Source organism: Dipodomys spectabilis, unplaced genomic scaffold (assembly GCF_019054845.1).
Source record: "Dipodomys spectabilis isolate Male_0828 unplaced genomic scaffold, ASM1905484v1 ptg000039l, whole genome shotgun sequence".
Classification (NCBI taxonomy): domain Eukaryota; kingdom Metazoa; phylum Chordata; class Mammalia; order Rodentia; family Heteromyidae; genus Dipodomys; species Dipodomys spectabilis.
Genome location: NW_024870716.1, coordinates 1142853 through 1166593, shown reverse-complemented (window position 1 = coordinate 1166593; position 23741 = coordinate 1142853). Strand labels below are relative to the sequence as shown.

The 23741-nt window shown below is 50.0% G+C and overlaps 2 protein-coding genes across 2 annotated transcripts; one reads left to right on the top strand and one right to left on the bottom strand.

The window, feature by feature from the left end:
- Positions 1–5286: 5286 nt before the first annotated feature.
- LOC122106364 (trophinin associated protein) lies at positions 5287–15430 on the top strand. The gene is made up of 14 exons (XM_042677748.1): positions 5287–5642; positions 5744–5936; positions 7281–7438; positions 7515–7652; positions 7840–7919; positions 8583–8635; positions 9427–9545; positions 11349–11489; positions 11810–11893; positions 12715–12774; positions 13387–13521; positions 13678–14314; positions 14922–15115; positions 15261–15430. The coding sequence occupies exons 1-14, from the start codon at positions 5499–5501 to the stop codon at positions 15306–15308; spliced, it is 2184 nt and encodes a 727-aa protein (XP_042533682.1). The 5' UTR covers positions 5287–5498; the 3' UTR covers positions 15309–15430.
- A 1501-nt stretch (positions 15431–16931) lies between these two features.
- C1ql4 (complement C1q like 4) lies at positions 16932–20436 on the bottom strand. Its single transcript, XM_042677725.1, has 2 exons — positions 19817–20436; positions 16932–17167 (listed from the first exon to the last, which is right to left on the bottom strand). The coding sequence occupies exons 1-2, from the start codon at positions 20351–20353 to the stop codon at positions 16988–16990; spliced, it is 717 nt and encodes a 238-aa protein (XP_042533659.1). The 5' UTR covers positions 20354–20436; the 3' UTR covers positions 16932–16987.
- Between the last annotated feature and the right edge of the window lie 3305 nt (positions 20437–23741).

Sequence of the window (23741 nt, the reverse complement as noted above, 5' to 3'; positions counted from 1 at the left end):
ATGCATGAGGCCCTGGGTTCAATTCCCCAGAACCACATAAGCAAAAAGAAAAAAAGCCGGAAGTGGCTCTGTGGCTCAAGTGGTAGAGCGCTAGCCTTGAGCTGAAGAGCTGAGGGACAGCGCCCAGGCCCAGAGTTCAGGCCCCACGACCAGACCCCCCCAAAAAAGAAGAAGGAGGAGGAGGAGGAGGAGGAGGGATTCATGTGGCCAAAGAGAACAGACAGGATAGACCACCCAGGAGACTCTTGCAGTCCTCTAGGTGAGATGAAGGTGATGGTAATAAAGATGATGCAAAAGCAGGAACTACTGGCTCACCCCTGTAACCCTCAGTATCATAATTCTAAGCCAGCTTGGGCAAGAAAGTCCATAACACTATTATCTCAAATTTACCACCAAAAAGCCAGAAGTAGGGCTGTGGTAGGAATGTGGTAGAGTGCTTGCCTAGCATGCATGAAGCACCTCAGTAACATAAACAGAAAAGGCCAGAAGTGGTGCTGTGGCTCAAGTGGTAGAGCACTAGCCTTCGCCTTGAGCACATAGAGGCTCAGGAACAGAGCCCAGGCCTGAGTTCAAGCCCCACAACTGATGAAACAAGAAAGGAAGAAAGAAAGGAAGGAAGGAAGGAAGGAAGAAAGGAAAGAAGGAAGGAAGGGAGAGAGGGAGGGAGGGAGGGAGGGAGGGAGAGAGGGAGGGAGGGAGAGAGGGAGGGAGAGAGGGAGGGAGGGAGGGAGGGAGGCAGGCAGGCAGGCAGGCAGGCAGGCTGGCTGGCTGGGCGCCGGTGGCTCACGCCTGTAATCCTAGCTACTCAGGAAGCTGAGATCTGAGGATCATGGTTCAAAGCCAGCCTGGGCAGGAAAGTCTGTGAGACTCTTATCTCCAATAAACCACTCAGAAAACCAGAAGTAGCACTATGGCTCAAGTGATAGAGTGCTTGCTAAAGAGCTGAGGGACAGTGCCCAGGCCCAGAGTTCAAGCTCCACAACCCACAAAAAAAAGGAAGAAAGGAAGGAAGGAAAGGGAAAGGGGAAGGAAAGGAAAAAGAAAAACCCAGAAATAGAACTGTGACTCAAGTGGTAAAGCGCTAGCCTGAAGCAAAGAAGCTCAGGGACAGTGCCCAGCCTGAGTTCAAGCCCTAGGAAGAAAGAAAGAAAGAAAGAAAGAAAGAAAGAAAGAAAGAAAGAAAGAAAGAAAGAAAGAAAGAAAGAAAGAAAGAAAGAAAGAAAGAAAGAAAGAGAGAGAGAGAGAGAGAGAGAGAGAGGGAGGGAGGGAGGGAGGGAGGGAGGGAGGGAGGGAGGGAAGGAAGGAAAGAAAGAAAGAAAGAAAGAAAGAAAGAAAGAAAGAAAGAAAGAAAGAAAGAAAGAAAGAAAGAAAGAAAGAAAGAAAGAAAGAAAGAAAGAAAGAAAGGAAGAAAGAAGGAAAGAAAGAGGGGATGTGGACGTGTAGATCAAGTGGTAGAATACCAACTTTAGGTGAAAAAGCCAAGCAAGAAAGTGAGTCTCTGAATTCAAGCCACAGTACTGGCATAAGGGACAAAAAAAAAAGGCAGGTTGATGATGTGTTTGAGATGTAGGTGATGTAGAGCATTTGTGTAGCATGCATGAGGCATGTGGCTCTAGGTCTGACCTCTGGCAATGGAAATAAAAATGTGTGTTCATTCTATACAATATCTGTAAAAGCAAGTATTTTAAAAGGCAAGAAGATAAAAAATATAGAAATATGGAGCATTCAGACAGTATTGAGTTCTCAGGGATAGGTAGGCAAAATGTAGGAAAGGTAGGAAATAAGATGAGTAAGGTAGTAAGGAAATAAGATGGATATCTCATTCCATTGTCATATCAGGCACTATGAATGTGCCTCATCCTAACCAGTACATTAAGAGATGGCTACTACCAAATATCATACAATTATTAACTATAAGGCCCTGTATGAGGCAGTTGGAATACAGAAAAGTATAGACTGTATTTGAAGCATGAGGAGTCACTAGAATGGAAATTAGCTACACTGTGGGGTGGTTTTTGTTGTTGTTGTTGTTTGTTTTTTCCTGGTTATGGGGCCTGAACTCTGGGCCTGAGCACTGTCCCTCAGCTCTTCATCTCAAAGCTAGCACTCTAGAACTTGAGCCACAGCACCACTTCTGGCTTTTTCTGCTTATGTGGTACTGAGGAATCGAACCAGGGCCTCATGCATGCAAGGCAAAGACTCTACCACTGAGCCACCTTCCCAGCCCTGCACAGTGGTTTTATGTGCTTTTTTTTTGGGGGGGGGGGCGGTCATGGGGCTTTAACTACTTGGGCTTCAGTGCTGTCCCTCAGCTCTTCAGCTCAAGGCTAGTGCTCTACCACTTAAGCCAAAGTACCACTTAGAGTTTTCTGGTGGTTTATTAGAAATAAGAGTCTCACAGACTTTCCTGCCTGTGCTGGCTTTTAACCATGATCCCCAGATCTCAGCCTCCTAAGTAGCTAAGATTACAGGTATGAGCCACCAGCACCCAGCTTATGTGCTTTTCAGATAGCCTACAAAATTCAGATTTCTACTTCAACTTCATGGACTTGGAAACTTAGTTTGTTAGACTACAAGAGTAGCCAGGCACTGATGGCTCATGCCTGTTACTTGGGAAACTGAGATCTGAGGATCATGGCTCCAACAAAAAAGTCTGTGAGACTCTTACTCCAACTGTTATCACTGAAAGGCCAAAAATGGAGCTATGGCTGAAGTGGTAGAGCCTGGAGTGAAAAATGAGAGTGCAAGGCCCTGAGTTCAAGCCTTAGTAGCTTCACAAAAACACCCAAAGTCTGGTGCCGGTGGTTCACATCTGTAATCCTAGATACTCAGGAGGTTGAGATCTGAAGATTGCTGTTCAAAATCAGCGAGGGAGGAAAGTCCATGAGACTCTAGTAAGAATGAGAGGCAAGCAAGAGCAACCAATACAAACTCAAAGCTTTATTGGGGGGCAGACCTGCCATGCTGCTCCAAGAAGGAATGGAGGCAGCAGCCATGGACAGGTGTAGGCTGAATTTAGGGTGCAGTCACATGGGTCACATTACATAGGCTATGGGAATTTGGGGATACAGTCAGTTCAGAGAAGAGGCATTATGAAGGTGTTATATGGACTACAGGAATTGGGGGAGCAACAATGCTAAATAAGAAATGTACTCATTACCTTGCTCATGTAACTGTAACCCCTCTGTACAGTATTTTCACAATAAAAAACTTAATTTAAAAAGAAAAGGAATTGGGAGAGAGTCACATTCCGAGAAGGAGTGTAGCTAGACTGTTGCAACTTGGGTGGGAATTTGTAGTCACACTGGAGAAACAGTATCCGGAAATAGTAACATATTTTTGTAAACAGGTGGACACAAGGCAGGGGCCTTAATCGGCAAGCTGACTCTAAGACCTTAGAACTTTTTTTTTTTTTTTTTTGGGTCCGGTTGTGGGGCCTGAACTCTGGGCCTGGGCGCTGTCCCTCAGCTCTTCAGCTCAAGGCTAGCGCTCTACCACTTGAGCCATAGCGCCACTTCCGACTTTTTTCTTTTTGCTTATGTGGTGCTGAGGAATCGAACCCAGGGCCTCAGGCATGCAAGGCAAGCGCTCTACCACTGAGTCACCTTCCCAGCCCCTAAATATTTTGGATTATGTTTTATTTACCTTTTGCATTTTTTTTTGTCGGTTGTGGAGCTTGAACTCTGAGCTTGGGTGCTGTCCCTGAGCTCTTCAGCTCAAGGTGAACGCTCTACCGCTTGAGCCACAGCACCACTTCCGACCTTAGAACTCTTATCTCCAATTAACTACCAGAAAACGGGAAGTGGGACTGTGGCTCAAAGTGGTAGAGTGCTAGCCTTGAGTGGAAAAACTCAGGGACAGCACCCAGGCCCAGAGTTCAAGGCCCACAACCAAACACACACACACACACACACACACACACACACACACACACACACACAGAGCACCCAAAGACTACAAGAGTAGATCTTGGGTCAACTCATATGAATTAAACTTGTAAAAGAATTGGGGAGTGATGTTCCACGAGTAATATATCTTCTGACAATTGTTATTGAAAATTTAGGAAGGAGTCCCAGGGTCCTGACTTACGTAGTAAGAACCACTGTGGTCAAAAGCAAAAATCTATCTGTCTGATCAACTTGAAATAATTTTAGTCCTCTATTAAGGATTATCCTTTCCATTCTAAGCCAGCTGTGGTAAGGAAAGCGATTTGGCAGCCTCACACCCATCCTGTCTCTAACCAGCATTCAATCCATCCTGTAGGCCTGCTAAATGAAACCAAACCCAGAAGTGGGGAGACCTTCAGGCTCTCTCTGTCAGTGCTGGTGTTGAGTTTCAAGTTGTTACAACTGTTTTTTGTCGGTTTATTTGAGTCATTGGACTTGAACTCAGGGCCTGGGAGCTCTCCCTGAGTTTTTTGGTGTTTTGTTTTTGCTCAAGACTGACATTCAACCACTTGAGCCACAGCTCCACTTCCCGCTTTTTGGTGATTAACTGGAGACCTGGCTAGCTTTGATCCTCAGATCTCAGCCTCTTGGGTTGCTGGGATTGCAGGTGTGAGCCACTGGTGCCTGGTTTTTTGTTTTTCTTTTCGTTTTTGTAAGGCTCAGTTCCATTCCTTTCAGTCCTCTTTGCCCTTTTGGAGGTGGTTCCTCATCCTGGGCAGAATGTGCACATATGTTTTACAAGTAGTAACCCCAATACTGGCTCCCACATTACGGGCAGGGTCGGGCCAAGATAACCAACCCTCCCCAGAACCTAGCAGCCACGAAGCGGAAGATCGTTCCCGAGCTATGTCTGAGACCTCGCGAGATTACGGCGGTGCCCGTTGCGGCCCAGACACAGCGCCACGCCTTTCCGGCCTCAGGACGGCCTCCGCCTACCTCAGCTCACAGCCTTCCACTCGCGCTCGGCTCTTGGATTGGCTGGCGGAGGTGGGTCAGTTTTTTTTTTTTTCCGGGCCTGAAAGCGGTTCCACAAGTAGTCTCTCTTCTAGCCCCGCCCCCGGAGCTTACGGATTGGACGACTGAGCCCGATGTCACGCGCTTGCGTGACAGCGCAGACGAGCCAATCAGCACCTTGGCGTATTTTACAAACTGGGAAATTAGCAGCAGCAGAAGCCCAGTAGATCCGGGGGAAGGAAAAAAAAAAAAAAAAAAAGAGCGGAGGCAACCCTGAGAAACTTGAAATCGTTATTTATTTTCCATCCTCCATTAGAGTTCCCGGAAAGGTGCGACCCAGGGACCCTGAAGGGTGTGAGGGCTGAGTGGCTCCCAGGGAGGAGAGCTGTTCGGGAGGCTGGGGCGAGCTGGCCCGGCACGGCCTTTCTCGGGGTGGCGGCCAGGGAGCGGCCTTGCAGGCGCCGGGGGGCATGTTAGACGCATGGATTTGTTCGGAGGCGGACGTCTGAAGAATGTCAGCACGCATACCCCGAGAATTAGTTGACTTGAATCCCCAATCCTGCCTGCCTTTCTTTGCCCATTTCTATTGTAGTCGTCATGACCACCCTCCAAGCCACAAAGCACCCCCGCCTCCGAGGTGTATCTCCCACTCCTAGCAAGATTCCCATCCGCTCTCAGAGACGCCCGCCTTTCTCCACAGTGAAGCTGGACATTCTGGACCAGGAGAACCAGGATCCAAGGGTAAGAGGGTTGTGGTAGATGAAGAGACACAGAACACATCAGCATTGCACCCCAACGCTGAATCCCAGCTTTTTTTTCCTTCTTTTTCTCTCCTTCCCCAGAGCCTGGTGCAGAAGCCACCACTCGGTATTGAACGCTCCCTCGTTGACTCAGCAAGCCCCAAGTTGAAAGCCACACACCGAACAGAAAAGTCACAGAGTTTGGTGGGGATTACTCAACCCCGGAACCCTTTGGAAGAGCTCAGGCCAAGCCCTGGGAGACAAAATGTGGGGCCTGGGCCCCCTCCCCAGACAGGTATCTGTTGGAGGACTGGAAAGGCACATAGTGTGGCGTGTGGGTTTTGCACATCCCCTGGTCTCTTGCATACTATATGAGTGCTGTGCCCTACTCCTGGAAAGCTCTTTGTTATTAGAAGCAATCCTCTTCTTCCACAAAAGTGATCTCTTCTGAAGCTTTTTCTAGTTCCACCAGTTACAGCTATTTACTTTGTATTGTCCTAATAGTTTGCACTATTTCTTTAATAATGGCTTCAGTCTGCTACTGTTACTTCTCAATATCAGTCTGTTACTTAATGATAGTACTGGTACTGAGGCTTGAACTCTTAAGTAAGTGCTCTACCACCAACCTATCTCCCTAGTTCTCCTGCTGCTCCCTCCTAGCTTTCCTACCTCTTCACTTCACACTGTCCGTCTAACCTCTGCTGAGTTTCCCCTGGTCTTTTTTTTTTTTTGCCAGTCCTGGGGCTTGAACTCAGGGCCTGAGTACTGTCCCTGAGATTCTTTTGCTCAAGGCTAGCACTCTACCATGTGAGCCACAGCACCTCTTCTGGCTTTATCTGTTTATGTGGTACTGAGGAATAGAACCCAGGGCTTCATGCATGCTAGACAAGCACTCTGCCACTAAGCCACCTTCCCAACGCCCATTGGTCTTTTAAAAGAAAAGAAAAAGAATTTAGTACCACCTTGACCTCAGGACATGAGTGTTGACCCTTAGCTATTTCTGCTCAAGGCTGGTACTCTACCACTTGTACCACACCTGCGCTTCCACCTTTTTGGTGGTTAGAGGTAAGAGTTTCATGGACTTTCCTGCCTGGACAGACTTTAATCCATGATTCTCAGATCTCAGCCTTCTGAGTAGCAAGCACTTGGCTTAATGATAACTTCTTCTTTTTTTTTTTTTTTTGTCATTGGGCTTGAACTTTAGGCCTGGGCACTGTCCCTGAGCTCTTCAGCTCAAGGCTAGTGCTCTACCACTTGAGCCACAGCACCACTTCCAGCTTTTTCTGCTTATGTGGTGCTGAGGAATCGAACCAGGGCCTCATGTATGCAAGGCAAGCACTCTACCACTGAGCCACCTTCCCAGCCCTCATTCGTCTTTAATTAAAGTGTTCAGAATGGTCTCTTACATTAGAGTCTTCCAAAATTTTGGTGAGCTATGTTCAATTGAATGAGTCTATTTTGCTCACCTCCCCTACCCCCAATATTGGAGTTTGAACTTGCTAGGCATGGAGTCTGCCACTTGAACCATGCCTCTAGTCCTCTCTGTTCATTCTTGCACCACAGGGTGACTATTCTAGGGTCCCTGGCCCCTCAGCCTCTCCAATTCCTTCTCACCTTCCTGTCTCCTCTTCCCTTGCAGGGGCTCCAGAGGCCATAGAGTTTGTGGCTGACCCTGCAGCCTTGGCCACCATCCTGTCAGGTGAGGGGGTGAAGAACAATCCCCTGGGGCGCCAGTCTAGTCTGGCTCAAAGAGTACTGGTTCGAGGGAGCAAGGAAGGCACCACCCGGAGAGGTCAGGTAATAAGACAGGATGTAAGATAGGCTGGGTGGGTTAAGTCATAACATCTTGCTGATAGCTTCTGTTGGGTTCCAGAATGCTCGGGCTTCTGCATACCTAGCCCCCAGGACCCCCATCCACCAACTGGACTCTGCTAGGGCTTCTTGTTTCTCAAGGTTGGAGGGACCGGGACCTCGAGGCCGGACTTTGTACCCTCAGAGGCTAGAAGCTTTGGTGAGTGCCCTTGAAGGTCTGACCTTCTGTGTTTCTGGAAGCTTCTTCTTGGGACAAAGGTAAATCCTGAGAGAGAAGGTACCTCATGATGAATTAAGTAATTTAGAGGAAGGTATGTTTGGTGATGATTTCTGAAAGTATGGGGCTTCCCTCTGACTCTGCTTTCGCCTCTTATCCTGTGTATCAGAATCCACCTTCAGGATCTTCCCTTCAGGCTACTCGTCCTAGCTTACAGGAGCTAAGAAGAGAGACAGGAGGCAGCAGCCGGTAAGGAGAAATGTGGCAGAAGGGTATGGAAAAAAAGTGAACCAGTGTCTGAGAAAGGGGCCCTCTAGAGCTAGCATCTTCTAGTAGTTTTAGAAATCCCATTCTGCCCAGGAAGGAATGGAAGAAACCTACGACCACCCAGGAATAGGGGCCAAGCCTTCATAGTCTGGAAGAAAAGGGGGGGTTCAGAAATGTGAGGTGCTAGGCCAGGCTCTGATGGCTCATGCCTATAACCCTAGCTTCTCAAGAGGCTAAGATCTGAGGATCAGGGTTCAAAGCCAGCCTGGGCAGGAAAGTCCTTGAGACTCTTTTCTCCAATTAATCACCCAGAAACTGGAAGTGGCACTGTGGCTCACCCAGGCCAAGGGCTCAAGTTGTATAACCAACCCCCTCCCCAAAAAAAAAAAAAAAGTGAGGTGCTATTTCTTTGGCTAGAGTGTAGATTGAAATGAGATTTGAATTCAATTTCTGACTCTTACCATTAGTAGTTAGGCAAGTTCACCTTAATCTCTCTGAGCTTTGGTATCTTTATCTGTTAAATGAAGAAAATGTTTGTACCATTATTGGAGAGTGTTGCAAATGAGGTGATGTTTGTAAAGCACTTAGCATGTGGCCAGCCCATAATGGTGCTCAGTGACTGCTGTTGCCCTTTATTATCATCAGGACTTCAGTGAAACAGGTCTCAAGATTGCTCTTGGAGACCCCTGTGCAACCTGGTGAGTGTTTGGCTATGAAGAGAGAACAAGGGGTTGCCTGCCACAGGGAACGAGACAAGAGGAAACCTGGCACCCGTGGCCCATACCAGTAATCCTAGCTACTCAGGAGGCTGAGATCTGAGGATCGAGGATCGAAGCCAGACCAGGCAGGAAAGTCCATGAGACTCTTTATCTCCAATTAACCACCAAAAGGCCAGAAGTGAAGCTGTGGTTCAAGTGGTAGAGTTCCAGTCTTGCACAGAGAAAGCTAAGAGACCGTGCCCAGACCTTGAATTCAAGCCCTACCATTGGCACAAAAGAAAAAGACAAGGGGAAACTTAGTAGGCTTGGGGAATGGGAGCAGTGTGAAGAGGTGGGGAGATGGGGGATGGTGCAGGAGAGCTGGGATTTGGATTGGTGGTACTTGTTTAGCATTGATTTGATCCTTAGCACTATAAGGAAGAAGGAAGGAAGGAAGGAAAAAGAGAGAGATGGAGGGAGGGAGGAAAGTAAATGAGAAAAAGAATATCTTCTGGTTGGCCCAATTTTACTTGTGTCTCTATTTCTTCTCCTTGCAAGATTGACCTTCTACCCACGGTTCTGTCCTTAGCTCCTAAGAGCTATCACTACACCCCCCCAGCCCACTCAGGGTATTCTGATACCAAATGTTTGCTGAGGTAGTATTGGGCTCTCAGGGGACGCTGGTTGGGTCCTTGTCCTTAGTTCCCTATTCTCTTCAGAGGCTTCAAAGCCCTATGGCAGAATTAGGTGGATGTTCTTGATACTACTGCAAATTTCCATTCTCCATTCAGTTTCCTCTCTCTCTGAAGAACCTGAGGTTATCCCTCACTCTGATGAAGGAGGAGGAGCCCTCCTGGGTTTGGCCCAGCGAGTACCCTTAAGAGAAACACAGGAGATAACACAAACCAGGGTAAGATGGGACCCTTCTGGAATACAGGTGGGGAGTAGGGGAAGTGTTTGGGGAAATCCCACAGGGATAGCACTTAGGATGTGGGTGGAATCAGGTAGTCAGAACATTATTGGGTCTAAGTTTTTCCTAGTTAGGCCTTCTCCAGAATAGGTCTGAGCTCTGTTTCCCAGTCTAAGACCTGATATGTATTTGTATCACTGTCAGGTCAATGATAGGACACTTCTAATACTTGTCATCCAAGAACATCATTCCTTCGGTCCACAAATATTTACTCACCAGCTACTGAATGTAGGAACTATTCTAGGCTCTGGGTATACATATTCTAGAAGGGGGAGATAAAAAATAAACACAAGCCAGGTGCTGGTGGCTCATACCTAGCTACTCAGGAAGTTGAGATCTGAGAATCACAGTTTGAAGCCAGTTGGGGCAAGAAAGTCTGTGAAACTCTTATCTCAATTAACCATCAAACAAAGCTGGAAGCAAGAGCTGTGGCTCAATGCTAGTATGCTAGCCCAGGGCAATAAAACTCAGGGACAGCATCCAGACCCTGAGTTCAAGTCCCAGGACAGCACTAAATTAACAAAACAATCACATGTATAAAATATGTAACATATGGTAAAATATTCTCTGTGAAAATAAGTAAATAGCAGGGCATCAGTGGCCCATGCCTGTAAAGTTGGCTACTAAGGAAGCTGAGATCCAGAGGATCGAGGTTCAAAGCCAGCCTGGGCAGAAAAGCCACCAAGACTTCATCTGTAAAATAATTAGCAAAAGGGCTAGAGGGTGTCTCAAGTGATAGAGTGCCAGCAGAGCAAGCAACCCAACCAAGTAGCATTGGCAATATATAAGCAAGGTAGTAAAGGGGAATCGAGAGTGAAGGAGTTGGTGTCAGAATGTAAAGTAATTTGAGCCAGGTAATATCATTGAGAAGATTATGTTTAAGTGAAGAACAGGAGTTAAGGGCATGAGCTGTGCAGATATCTAGTAGAGAACACTCTTGGCCCAGAGAATTGCAGTGCAAAGGCCCCAAGGACGAGGTGTGTCTTAAGTGTACTGTATGTGTGTTGACAAAAGGGACCAATATGGTTGAACCTAAGTAAGGTGAAGGGTAAGAGGTGAGGTTTCAGTAATAACAGGATTAGATAAGGACTCAAATACAAGTACAAGCTCTTGGCTCTTACTTGGGATGTATGGAAAGCCAAGGAGAGAGATGAATGATTTAACTTGTCTAGAAAGAATTACACTAAGGCAGGCATCTGTGGCTCCTACCTGTAATCCTAGCTACTCAGGAGGCTGAGAGCTAAGGATCATGGTTCAAAGCCAGCCCAGTCAGGAAACTCCATAAAACTCTTATCTCCAGGGGCTGAGAAGGTGGCTCAGTGGTAAAGCGCTTGCCTTGCATGCTTGAGGCCCTGGGTTCGATTCCTCAGCACCCATAAGCAAAAAAAAGCCGGAAGTGGTGCTGTGGCTCAAGTGGTAGAGCGCTAGCCTTGAGCTGAAGAGCTGAGGAGCAGCACCCAGGCTCAGAGTTCAGGCCCATGACCAGACCCAAAATAAAAAAATTTAAAAAACCCATAAAACTCTATCTACAATTAATTATCAAAAGCTGGAAACAGTGCAGTGACTCAAAGTGGTAGTACACTCATCTTGAACATGAAAGCTCAGGGATAGTGCTCACACCCTGAGTTTAAGCCCCAGGACTGGTGCAAAAAAAAGAAAAAAAAGACACTGGCTTCTTAGGAAAGCAAGACATAGGAAGCCAAAGAGGGAAGAGATCACTCCTACTTTTCTCCTCTCCCACAGGTCAGTGGTGACTCTCACGTGATGCCTTCCCCTACCCCCTTGGCCCAGCCTATGCCTGGCCGTGTGGTACCACCTTCTGTTACCCACCCATCACCCTTTGGACGGGCACAGCGCGTACCATCTCCTGGCCTCCCAACTCTGGTTTGTATCAAAAACTCCTCGGGGCTGGCAAGAGCAGAACCATCTGGCTCAAGAACCTGCTGCTGTCTGGGAAGTTGGCTTAGCGGTAGAGTGCTTGCCTAGCTTGTATGAAGCCCTAGGTTTGATTCCTCAGTTCCATATAAACTAAAAAGCTGGAAGTGGTATTGTGGGTCAAGTGGTAGAGTACTAGCCTTGAGTAAAAAAGCTCGGGGACAGTGCCCAGGCCCTGAGTTCAAAACCCAGGGCCGGCAAAAAGAAAAAAAGTTCCTGCTGCTATATCTACATTTTATTCCTGCTCAGATACCTATATCTCTCCCCAGACTCCATATTCATTGTTGCGACGGCTTGCTGTTCGACCCAAAGTCCAATTCACTCCCATCCGATCAGTCCCCAGAGTTCAGCAGGTAAGATGGGGCAGTAGGGAGGGAGGGACAGGGGTAGTTACATCCATGGGCCACAGCTGAGGAGAAAGGGAGATGGATGGTTATGAGGGAAGTTAAGACATAGGCAACTGCTGGTCTTCTGTAAAAGCAGATTGATTAGAGCCCAGCCACAGGCAGAGGCTCTGTGTGAGGTGGGTCTATAGCCTGGGTGGAAGAAGGGTCCTTCAGGCCTCAGGTGGTGAGAGACGACAAGACTGAGAGTGGGAATTGGTATTATTTACCCATATCCACCTGACTAGATCTTTGACAATATAATTTTAAAATGTTGGGATAATAAATACCTTTGCTTTGTCTTCTTTTTTAAAAAATTAAAAAAAAAAAAAAAACAGAGACAAAGCTGGGCATTGGTGGCTCACACCTATAATCCTAGCTACTCAGGAGGCTCAGATCCAAGGACCATGGTTCAAAACCAGCCCAGGGAGGAAAGTCTGTGAGACTCTTATCTCCAATTTAACCACCGGAAAACTGGAAATAGCACTGTGACTCAAAATGGTAGAGTGCTAGCCTTGAGCAGAAGAGCTCATGGTCAGCACCCAGGCCCTGAGTTCAAGCCCTACCACTGACAAAAAATTAAAAGGCAGGTATGGCTCAGATGCTTGCTGGGGGAGGAGTAAGAACCTATCCTAAAAGTAACAAGTAAAAAAAAAACAGAGCTGGGAATATCTATCTGTTGTATTATGCCATCCTAGCAAGCATAGGGCAAGAGGGAAAGACAAAGGCAAGAGAGACTGGGTTCCAGTCAAAGGTGCTTGCCCCTGCTGACTTTTCACTTCTGTTTACAGGCCCGATGGTCCAGTGGCCTCTCTCCTCAGTCTTGTCCTGGAGAGCCTGCCACACCCTGGGTAAGTATCAGAAGCCATGTATTACTCTGTCTTTGGCATGGTTCCACTGGCTTGGAGGCCTGGTAGTTTGAGTTTGAGGCAAGTGTGCTGTCTTAAGAAACTGTGTCTCACCAACCTCTTCCTGCTTCTCTGCTGCTTCTCAGGCCCTTTTTCTTCTTCTGAGACAGTAGCCAAGACTAGTCTCAAATTTTCAACCCTACTGTCTCAGGATTGAAGCAGTAGGAGTGCTGAATTATAGGTCCAAACTAGTTTTTTTGGGGTTTTTTTTGGGGGGGGGGGTTCTGGTTGTGGGGCCTGAACTCTGGGCCTGGGCACTGTCCCTCAGCTCTTCAGCTCAAGGCTAGCGCTCTACCACTTGAGTCACAGTGCCACTTCCAGCTTTTTTCTTTTTTGCTTATGTGGTACTGAGGAATCGAACCCAGGGCCTCATGCATGCAAGGCAAGCGCTCTACCACTGAGCCACCTTCCCAGCCCCCCAAACTAGTTTTTAAGGCATATGCTCTTCTAGAGTCTCTCAGGGATTTGATCATTCCTATGGTGGTGAAATTCAGACTGATCTTCCTGCCTCTGCCTGGCTTCCTCACCTGCCCCCTCTTTCCTCCTGTGTGGCAGGAGCAGATTGCTGTACAGTTGTTTGACCAGGATGGTTGTGTCAGGATGCAGGAGAGGTCTGGGTGCCCAACTATGTCAAATCCTTCTGGACCACACCCAAGTCTAAACCCCAACCTCCAAGAACTAAGGATGCAGGTGGGTCTGTAGGGTGGCAGCTTTGAAGCCTACTGGAGTATGAGAGGGCTACAGTTGCGGGAGCTGGGAGGACACAGGGAGTATGGGAAGAGAGCCATGTGGGTAGACCACGTGAACTCACAGTGATGTCACACTGGGTACTCTCTTCTACCACAGCGCATCAGTATCCTGCAGCAGCTGTTGCAACAGGAGATGGAGGGGCTGGCAATGGGCAAGTGTGTTCCTGTTAATGGAGGCTCCTCTTTGGATATGGTTGAACTTCAGCCTCTACTGACTGAGATTTCGAAAACTCTGAATGCCCCGGAGCATAATTCTGGGACATCCTACCTTCCTGGACTGTCAAAGCATTCTGGGCTGCCAGAGCCCTGCCTCCCAGAGGAGCGTGAGGAACCACAGCCCTTTTTTGGAGTAGAGGCTGAAATGGCACAGCTTTGCCCTCCACCAGAGCCAGGGCCCCCAGAATCTTGCTGTAGGATTGGGCCAGAGACACCAGAGTTCTCCCAGGAACAGCCTGAGATCCCAGAGCCTTGTACTTCAGCACTACCTGGACTCCATCAGTCTAGTCCCCATGAGCAACATGCTGGACTCCCAGAGGCCTGCCCTAGGGTAGAGCAGGGAGCATCAGTAGCCTACTATTCCCTGGAACCTAAAAGCCCAGATTCCAGCCTGTGGCTCCGCTGCAATCAGGGGACACCGGCAACCACCAACCTGACTTTCTCTTCCCAACGCCCACTTTGTGCCAGCCCCCCTATCCACTCACTTCAGTCTCAGAAGCCCCCGACAGGTCAGGCAGGTAAGGAGGTATCTGGGAACGGGTAGGAAGGAAGGGGATCCTGTCACTGGGAGCAGTCCCCTGGACTATGCCAGGTGATGCTATCCCACCAACCACAGCTTGGCTCTCAGAAAGAAGGAAGGAGCTAGTTGGGCAACGGTGGTTCACACCTGGAATCCTAGCTACTCCGGAGGCTGAGATCTGAGGATTGCAGTTTGAAGCCAGCCTTGGCAGGACAGTTATCCTCAATTAACCAACAAAAAGCCAGAGGTGGAACTGTGGCTCAAGTGGCAGAGCACTGGCCTTGTTCAAGAAAGCTCAGAGACATTGCTCAGGCTGAGTTTAAGCCTCAGGACCAACACACACACACACACACACACACACACACACACACACACACACACACACACACACACACACACACACACACACACACACACACACACACACACACACACACACACACACACACACACACACACACACACACACACACACACACACACACACACACACACACACACACACACACACACACACACACACACCTCTATTACTCTTTCTTGGGGGAGGGAGAAGGGCAGTGCAGACTCCAGAGCCTTCTAATCTCTCCATGGCCCACCTTCAGGTCCCAGCAGTCTGGCTCCTCGAACACTGGCCCTGAGGCAACGCCTCAAAGCCTGTCTCACTGCCATCCACCACTCGCATGAGGCCCGCCTGGATGATGAGTGTGCCTTCTACACCAGCCGGACCCCTCCCCCCGGCACCACTCGGGTCTGCACCAACCCTGTGGCCGAGTTGCTTGAATGGCAAGAAGCCCTGGTGAGCTTCAATGTCCAACCAGACGCTGTTTGCACAGCCAACCTGTGAAAAGTCGAGGGGGTGGGGGGGAGATAGTGGGAGGGACTAACCTCAGCTCCTTCAGTGAGTGATAGTAAGATTGTGACAGACTTCTCTCTCTCTCTAGCGTTTTATTCCAGTTGGTTCTACGGCCTCTCAGGACTCTACATCATGAAGCTCCAGCCATCACCTGCTCCTGCCCTTCTGAGCTCACCTTCTAGCCCATATTTATTGTTGGACAACCAATAGAACTCAGTGCTAACACCCTTTTTAACCTTTAATAAAGTTTCCAAAGTATCACCGGTTCAGCTAGTGAGTTAGGACTGTCCAGATAGGGCAGCCATTGCTGTTGCTCCCTGTTTGCCCACATGGTGGCAGTGTGCTATAAGTTAGAAGCCTCTGGGTGCTAGGTCTCAACCAGAGTGGCTATTCTGAAGAAAGGAATTCTTCCCACTGTGTCCAGCCCACCTTCTCAGCAAGCTCTTGAATGTTTTGGGTGAGTGACAGTTGTGGGACCTGTGCTTCTCTCTCAGCCTTGAAATAAGCCCCTTTTCCAAGAGCCATCAATTAATCCACTCATCTCCCAGAGCTCCTCTGCTAGAACAGTCAGGAGAGATGTGCACCAGTTGGCTGGGGCAGAAAGATTACATGAGGTCAGTAGTTAGAGGCCAACCTTAGTAGCATAGAACACTTAAAAGAAGAAGCCTGAAATGGTGGCTATAATACTAGCTAGTCAGTAAGCTGAGATCTGAGGATCACTATTTGAAGACAGCCCAGGTAGGAAAGTCTGTGAGACTCATCTCCAATTAACTACCAAAGGTTAGAAGTGGAACTGTGGTTCAGGTGGTAGAGCACTAGCCTTAAGCAAAAGAAACTCAAGGACAGGCCCCAAACCCTGAGTTTAAGCCCCAGGACTGGTGCGCGCACGCACACACACAGTCTTAATTTCTCTCTCTTTCTCTCTAGTATGTAGGAGGGCAGGAACACCAGATTGAAAACCTTTGGAATCCTGTGTGGCTGGCCTTATATTTTCCCCTTCCTTCCCATAGCAAAGCAGGAGCCTGGGCTACCCTGCTTCCCTTCTCCCTCAGAGACAGTCTTGCAAGGAATAATCTTACCACTAGTGGAAACTGACCAACTGGGAGGGAGTTCTTTCAGGGTGTTAGAGAGGGTCAGCCACTTTTCCTCCAATCTATGCACCCACCATGCATCGAGTTAAGCAGCCACACACACAATCCCCCAACCTCAATTTATTGGAAGAGGCAACAGTAGTTGTGTAGCCCCAGGACTTAGCCTGGAGAGGGGAGAGGGGAGACTGTACAGAATGCGTTTTAAACGCTAGGAAAGAATTCACTGATTCTTCCAGTTCATAGGAAAGTTGCCAGGCTGGAGCCTTAAAATGAAGATGAAGGGAGATGCAGAGACAAAGTTGTCTTGGTCTGACCAGGGATACCCTATCCTAACATCTCTCACCTAAACAGGCTCCTTTCGATTTCTAGTCTTTTGACTCAAGCTGCCAGAGCATCCTTCCTGCTTTTTGGGCCTCTGAGCTGAGCTTGCCTAGTGAGATTGCTCCCCAGCTCTACTTAGAAGAGAGGACCAAGACCTCAGGACCCTCTCTGGATCGGCTTTCACTAGCTCACGTGGCTGCAGATGGTCCCTTCCTAAGCGGAACTGCTCCTCCGACACGACACATAACCTTGATCGCCCCTAATCCGGCCATTTTAGCCACCTCCCAGAGCTGGAGGCTCCGCCCCATCGCCAAGTTCTTACTAACGATGGGGTGGGGCCTGCTGGTGGTAGGTGAAGATGGGAGTGAGGGGGTAAGGAGGGCGTGGGGGGGAGGTTCCTGGCTCAGTCCGGGTAAATGATGAAGCCCGAGAAGGTGCTGTACTTGTTGGTGTTGCCTCCGTGCACCTTCCCACCGTCCAGCTTGATGAAGACTTCATCGCCCACATCCAGATGTAGAATGACGCTGTTACTGGCGTAGTCATAGTTCTGGTCCGCGTCTTGAGCAATGGCGCTGGCCCGAACCTGGGGGAAGGCGGGGAGAGGGGGGAGAAACCGATGTACTCAAAAGATCACTGCTTAGGGCTGGGGTGCAGGCGTCGGGTCTAGGGGCTCCAGCGCGGCCCAGGGGCAGCAAGCTGTAGGTGCTGAGGAGGAAGTCGGGGAAGGAAGGGGAGCTCAGAGCCTCGCTGACCTGACCGCCATTCACTCTGCTGAACGCTGAATGCCTTGGGCACAAGTCAGGCTGTCTGTGGGCCTCGAGTCTCAATTTGAATTATAAAGTATATGTTTGAGAGAATGGAAGGGGAATAATAGAGCCCACCCTGTTCGGCTGTTAGGATTGAATGGTATGTGGAATGTATTCAGAACAGTGGTTTGCCTAGAGAAACCCTTATACAGCGGTTGCTATTACTGTTCTCACTTTAAAAAATAATATTAGCCTTTAGGATGCTTTCTAGGATGTTGTGCCCACTTAGACCAACATGTAAATTCCAAATGTGCATTTGCATTCCTGGGAGCTGGGGCATTGCATCTGTGTGTCTGTGGGTGTGCAGGCCTGAGAAGTACTGTTGTGTCCTGGCCTCTAGGGTGTCCATTTCTCTGTCAAGTGGTAGCTAGTGCCTTCTGTGGGAACCCAGAGCTCTGCCTTTCTTTTGGCCTCTCCTCTGGCATTCGCCTCAGGCTGCCAGCCCCCTCCCCAGCCCCCCTCTTTTTGTCCCACCGGGCTGGTTATTAACTCATTAATTATTCATCATTATTTTAATCATTATTTACCGTCCCCAGGGCCGCAGTGCCTGCGCTGTGGAATACAGAGTAGAAGCTATCTGCCACCCCCCCACACCCTGCTGAAATCAACACACTCTATGCACTTGTGTTCCCCTTCCCCCACACCCTGTGTGTACCAAGTATACCTACTCTACCTACCTACTAGATGCCACATACAGAAAAATACCATGGCTCTACTCACGTCCTCCTGCTCTGTACACACACACTTCTGTACACACTATCTCAATCTCACACATATCTTCTCTTACTCTCTGCTGGGAAGAGACCCCAAAACATGTGCCAGAGATGGTTGTGCAGTCGTGTCCTCCTGAGTGTATACAGGTGCTGCAAAGGTAGCAAGGCCCAAGGCTCAGAGAACCCTAAGACTAGGTCTGACATTTGGGGGGAGGCACCACTTCCTTTCTAGAAGCCACGTGTGGTCACTGCCCAGCCCCGGCTTGCTTCAGCCTGCACTTCCCAGACAGCTCCCTCCACCCCAGCCTAAGGCCTCTCCGCAGCTATCATCAGCTCCTGACTGGATCAGATAAGGTGTTTTTTTTTTGGGGGGGGGAGTCTTGAACTCAAGGCCTAGGCACTGTCCTGAGCTGCTTTTTTGTTGTTGTTGTTGTTTTTTTTTTGTCAGTCATGGGGCTTGAACTCTAGACCTGGTTGCTGTCCCTTAGCTCTTCAGCTCAAGGCTAACGCTCTGCCACTTGAGCCACAGCACCACTTCTAGTTTTCTGGAGGTTTATTGGAGATAAGTGTCTCGAGGATTTTCTGCTCAGGCTGGCTTTGAACCATGATCCTCAGATCTCAGCCTCCTGTGTAGCTAGAATTACAGGCTTGAGCCACTGGTGCCCAGCCTAAGCTTCATTTTTGCTCAAGGCTTTAAGCACTTCTATCCCACTTGAGCCACAGCACCACTTCTGGCTTTTTCTGTTTATTTGGTACTAAATTCATACATGCTAGTCAAGAATTCTACCACTAAGTCACACTCCCAGCCCCAGATTAGATTTTTTTAGAGCTTCTCCCCCAAGCCAAGGGGACAATAACTCTGATTCTGTCTTCAAGGGCAGCAAGCAGCAGAACATGGAGGCTGAGATTGTTAGGGAGGATATGGGGCCTGTGACCAGGCATCAGTTGTCCCCATTGCTGCCTCCTTCCTCCAAACCCACCACCTAACTGTTCCCATTCTAACCACTTCCCACCTCTGCTTGAGCTCATTATTTGAGAATCGGTATTATTGGAGGGCAAGGTCCAGCCTAAGCCTGGCCCTATGCTCTGGAGTAAGAAATAAGATAGCACTGGCAAGTGGGCAAGTAAGGGTTTTCTTTCTTTTTTTTTCACCTTGAAAATCTAAGCTGAATGCCCCTACACTCAACAGTAGCCCTTACCGCCTGGCCTGCTGACTAAAACACAAATTCCATTCTAATCTCATAGAACCAGATTCTGGATAACTCTCCCCATGCCAGACTGGGAAATCAAGGCCAGGAGGCACCCCTGCCCCTCTCAAAAAAAGAGCACAGCTCAAGATAAGAGTTGGGGGTGGGGAAGGGAGCTACAATTGGTAGGGTGAGACACCAAAGATATTTGGTGTGGTTTTCTATCATTGGAGTGATTGCCTATAGTTGGAGTGTGAATCTCTGCTGCAGAGATAGGAAGTTTTGAGTCCCTTGTTATAATACTGATTCCTAATATTCCCAGTGAGCCCCCTGGGCGTAGGACTTTCTCTAGTTCCCCAGTTCCTCCTTGACTAAACAAACGAGGTATGAGCTCTTAATGGCCTGGAGTTGCTGGATTTCCTGGTGCTGCTTCCAGGAAGGAACTGAGTTGTGGCCTGAGGGCAGGGAGATTTGTGAAACTACCAGTGGGGTGAATTCGGAGTCTAGCGGCGGAGGGGCACCTCACCTGTCCATTCTTCATCAAGTCGGCCCACATACTGGTGCCATCGCCGCCCCGCATGAGCACATGGTAAGCGAAGAAGTAGACGCCCGGCATGGGACAGGTGAACTTGCCGCTGGCCGCCTCGTAAGCGTTGCCCACATTGGTCACCACGTCGTCAAAGCGCAGCACCTCATAACCCTCGTGCGGCTTCCGCAGGCCGGCGTAGAAGGCAATTCGAGGCACGTAGCCGGCAGGGGGAGCAGCCCCTCCTGGGCCTGGACCAGGAGGACCCGGGGGGCCTGGCCTGCCTGGCTCTCCGGGGGGCCCTCTGGGACCTGGAGGTCCTGGAGGTCCTCTCAGACCTGCCTTCCCGCGCCGGCCCACCTCCCCCTTGGCACCTGGTGGAAAGGGGGGCGCGGAAGCAGGTGCACCGTCGGGGCCCGGGCCTCGGGGCCCGTGCGGGTCACAAACCATGCGGCAGCGACCCAGCATCTCGTAGTGCGCAGGGCCGCGGGAACTGTGCACCAGCAGCGGGATGGCCACCAGCAACAGAAGCACCATGGCCACCCCGACGGCCGCGCCCGCCACCCGCTTGCGGCGGCTCAGCCGCGACGCGGCCAGGGCCAGCAAATCCTCCTCGCTTTTGGGCGCAATGGCGACGGGAGGCCCGGGACTCCCCGCGGGCCCAGGAGAAAGGGTGGCCGGGTTGGGGCCCGGGTCTGGATTCCCTCTTCCACCCACCCCCGACGGGCCTCCCTGCCTCTACTGGCTCCCTCCCTCCGCCGATGTGCGGGGTTTCCCCAGCCGACCGTCAAGGCAGGGGTCCCTGCGTCCCCAACCCCCCTAACCTTGTGAGTTGGGCCAGGTACAGGTCCCACAGTTCAAAACCCCCGTAGTCTTCTATTACCCTCCGGTGCAGTCCGAACGATCCGATCCGATAGGGGCGGCGAGGTCCGCCGCTTCTTGGACGGCTGATTTCTTACAAGTCTAGGATGTTTGCTCTCCAGACAGCTGCTTCCTCACGATCCTGGGGGGTGGGTCCCAGATCACAGATTGCTCGGGGCTGGAACGAGGGGGCGAGGGGAGGGGGGACTGTTGCTGTGCTCCGGACGTCCCAGGCTCTGAGCTGCGGGTGGCGTCCACTGGACGCGACCTCCTCAGAGGTTTTGCTCTCTCTAGCTCTTGGAAAGCGCTTCCCGCCTTCCTGTCTCAGCCTGGGTTGCGGCCCTTGCTGGAGCCCTGTCCGGGCGACTCTCTCCCCCGCAAGCTCTCTCTGGATCTCTGCGTCCCCTAACCTTCCTCCCCGGGGCGGCAGTGCGGGTGGTGTGGGTAGCCGCGCGGCGGGAGCCACTATAAGCGGCCGGAGGCAGAGCGACCCCTGGCGCCCACAGTGGGAAGCGCGGGGGCGGGGCAGGCAGCGGCTCTCCACCCCCCCCCCCCAGCCCCCCGCCACTCCCAGCGGAGCCCCGGGCCTCTAAGGTTCCTTGCCTGTTCTCAGGGCTCAGCAGCGATCCCTAGCCTGCACCCTAAAATCTTTACTTTCCGCTTCAATCCTGAGTTTAGCATTCTTAGAAGCTGGAAAAAGCGCTGGGATAAACATGGGTCATGCCACAAGCACTGAGAAGACAGAGGTGGATTGCAGAGCTAAAAAACAAAAAAAAGGAGGGGGAAATGAGGGACTCACAAACAAACTAAATAAAACAAGAAAGGAAAGAAAAAGAAATGCATCACCCCATACCCTCTCGCTGCCAGCAACTGAATACCAAATACCCATATGGGAAGGGGTTCAAGGGATACTTGTTGACCTGAATAGGAAAGGCATTTCCTGACTCCCCATACTCAAGGGGGGGGGATCACAGAGAAAGAGAGGGAGAGAGGGTGGGAGGGAGAGAGGGTGGGAGGGAGAGAGAGAGAGAGAGAGAGAGAGAGAGAGAGAGAGAGAGAGAGAGAGAGAGAGAGAGAAAGCGCCCGGGGGAAGGAGCTGAAAACGGACAGAAAAGCAGAGAAGGAGCGACAGAAAAATCAAAGAGACAGAAAGCCAGATAGAGATGCAGAGACAGAGATAAAGCTTCGAAAAGAGACTAACTGACAGCCCCAGAGGGGGAGAGAGAGAGACAGAGACACAGAGAGAGACAGAAGCCGAGACAGGTTGACAGATCGAGGGAGAGAGAGAAATGTAAATGGCGCGCTGCAGAGAGACACCCAGGTCCGTGTTCGGACTCCAATGTGACATATCAACTGTAGGGAAGATGCGGGGGCGGGGCAGTTCCGCAAGCAGAGTAGGCTCTGGGCCTGTGCATTGTGACAGTGTGCTGGAAAGTATGGAGGTAGCCATGGGATCCTGGTCTTGTGTGTCCCTGGGTGAGTGGGGTTATGGATTTTGTGTTGTTTTGTATATATATGTGTGAGGGTTGTTTGAAAGAATACATATAAAGGTGTGTGTGTGCATGTATGTGTGTGTGTGTGTGTGTGTGTGTGTGTGTATATATATATATATATATATATATATATGCCTTCCTTTCTCTTGGCCTCTAAATTTGGAACCCCAGAAATGTCCATTCTCCTATCTCAGGACTGAAGAATGGGTAACCTTGTGGGAAGAAAGAGTCAGTTGTAATACTGCCCACCAGGCCCAGCCCAAATCCATCCTGCACTAGACCTAGACTGCTCAAGTCCCTGACCTAAAATCTTGGCTCTTTCTCCCTTCCCCAAATATCTGCTATCAGATGAAACCCAAAGAAATTAAACCCCACATAATGGGCTTTTGGCTGTTTATGCATAGTAACATAACTGAAATGCAGATTAGGTATTAGGCTCCTGCCTGTAAGAAGTGATTGAATCTGATTTCTGAGGAACTCCTCCTTAGAAAGATCAGAATCCTCAGGGTCTGCTGAAAAAGCCTTTTGCTACATCTCCTCTGGGGACCCAAACCCAGAAGCTAGGAAAAGGAAGTCTAGGACCCTTAAAAGTGGAGATGTTTGGAGATCTTGGAGATAGATGGATAGCTGCAAAGGCTTTTTGGTGACCAGATAAGCCAGGAGTGTGATATATGGAATATTTCATGTAAAATGGAAGGTACAAGGGCATGATTGTTGGGTAGAAGGTGATTTCCTCATTCCCAGTTTCCCATACTCCTTCCAGGCACTTCCTATCACATGTCACAATGAATGGTGGACGGAAGAGATTGCTGAGTCTGGGTCTATGTCCAGTATCAGTGTGGGTAGAGAGATCCCTGTGCCTGAAAGGATTGGGAGGGAATGGATTGGCAGTCAGTGGGGGAGGGGCCTCCTCCTCCTCCAACCATAAATACAAATTTTATTCAAGGTCTTTGTCACCATTTGTCTTCCTCGGGGGGCTGAGGGCCGTGTCAGCCCCGTGCATGTCTAATTCCAGATCTGCTCCCCCAGGCTGGATGATGGATGGGTCAGAGAGAGCAGGCCCAGGCTCACATCAGCCTCCCCTGCCATAGTCTCAGTCAGGCTCCATCCACCCCAAGTCCAGATACCCTCTGCCCTCCCTCCCTCACCAGATTCCCTCTGTGCCCAGCCCTGTTTCCCATTCCCACTCATCCTGCTTCCCAGTGTCCCCTTTTGGAGCCCCTCACCTCAGCCCCTTTCGGGTGAAGGGCCTCTTCTCTCTAGAGCTTCCCCTCTGCTCCTATCCCCAGCCCAGGCGGTGAGCTGCGGTGACCAGCAGGGCTGCAAATGGCAGTGTGTGTGTGTGTGTGTGTGTGTGTGTGTGTGTGGTGGTTGGTGGGGAGTGGGGGGGGGGGAGCAGGCTTGGCTCACAGGGAGCCGAGGGGCCAGCTCCATGAATTTATTCATGTTCTGTTGCTCTTTCCCCATGCTCTGGGCTCTGGAATGAAGCTGCCAGCTCACCAGGTTCTTATTGCTTCCCCTGCAGCTGTCACATTGGGTCTGAGAAAGGATCTGGGTAGGGCCAACACCAG

What these genes read in the sequence shown, in the direction of transcription:
- LOC122106364 (XM_042677748.1), top strand. Translation starts at nt 5,499, where the DNA reads ATGACCACCCTCCAAGCCACAAAGCACCCCCGCCTCCGAGGTGTATCT. An exon ending in GGAGACCCCTGTGCAACCTG is followed by an intron (nt 8,636 to 9,426) that starts GTGAGTGTTTGG and finishes TTCTCCATTCAG; the next exon opens with TTTCCTCTCTCTCTGAAGAA. An exon ending in CTCCTGGCCTCCCAACTCTG is followed by an intron (nt 11,490 to 11,809) that starts GTTTGTATCAAA and finishes ATCTCTCCCCAG; the next exon opens with ACTCCATATTCATTGTTGCG.
- C1ql4 (XM_042677725.1), bottom strand. Translation starts at nt 20,353, where the DNA reads ATGGTGCTTCTGTTGCTGGTGGCCATCCCGCTGCTGGTGCACAGTTCC. An exon ending in ACTTGATGAAGAATGGACAG is followed by an intron (nt 17,168 to 19,816) that starts GTGAGGTGCCCC and finishes GCCTTCCCCCAG; the next exon opens with GTTCGGGCCAGCGCCATTGC.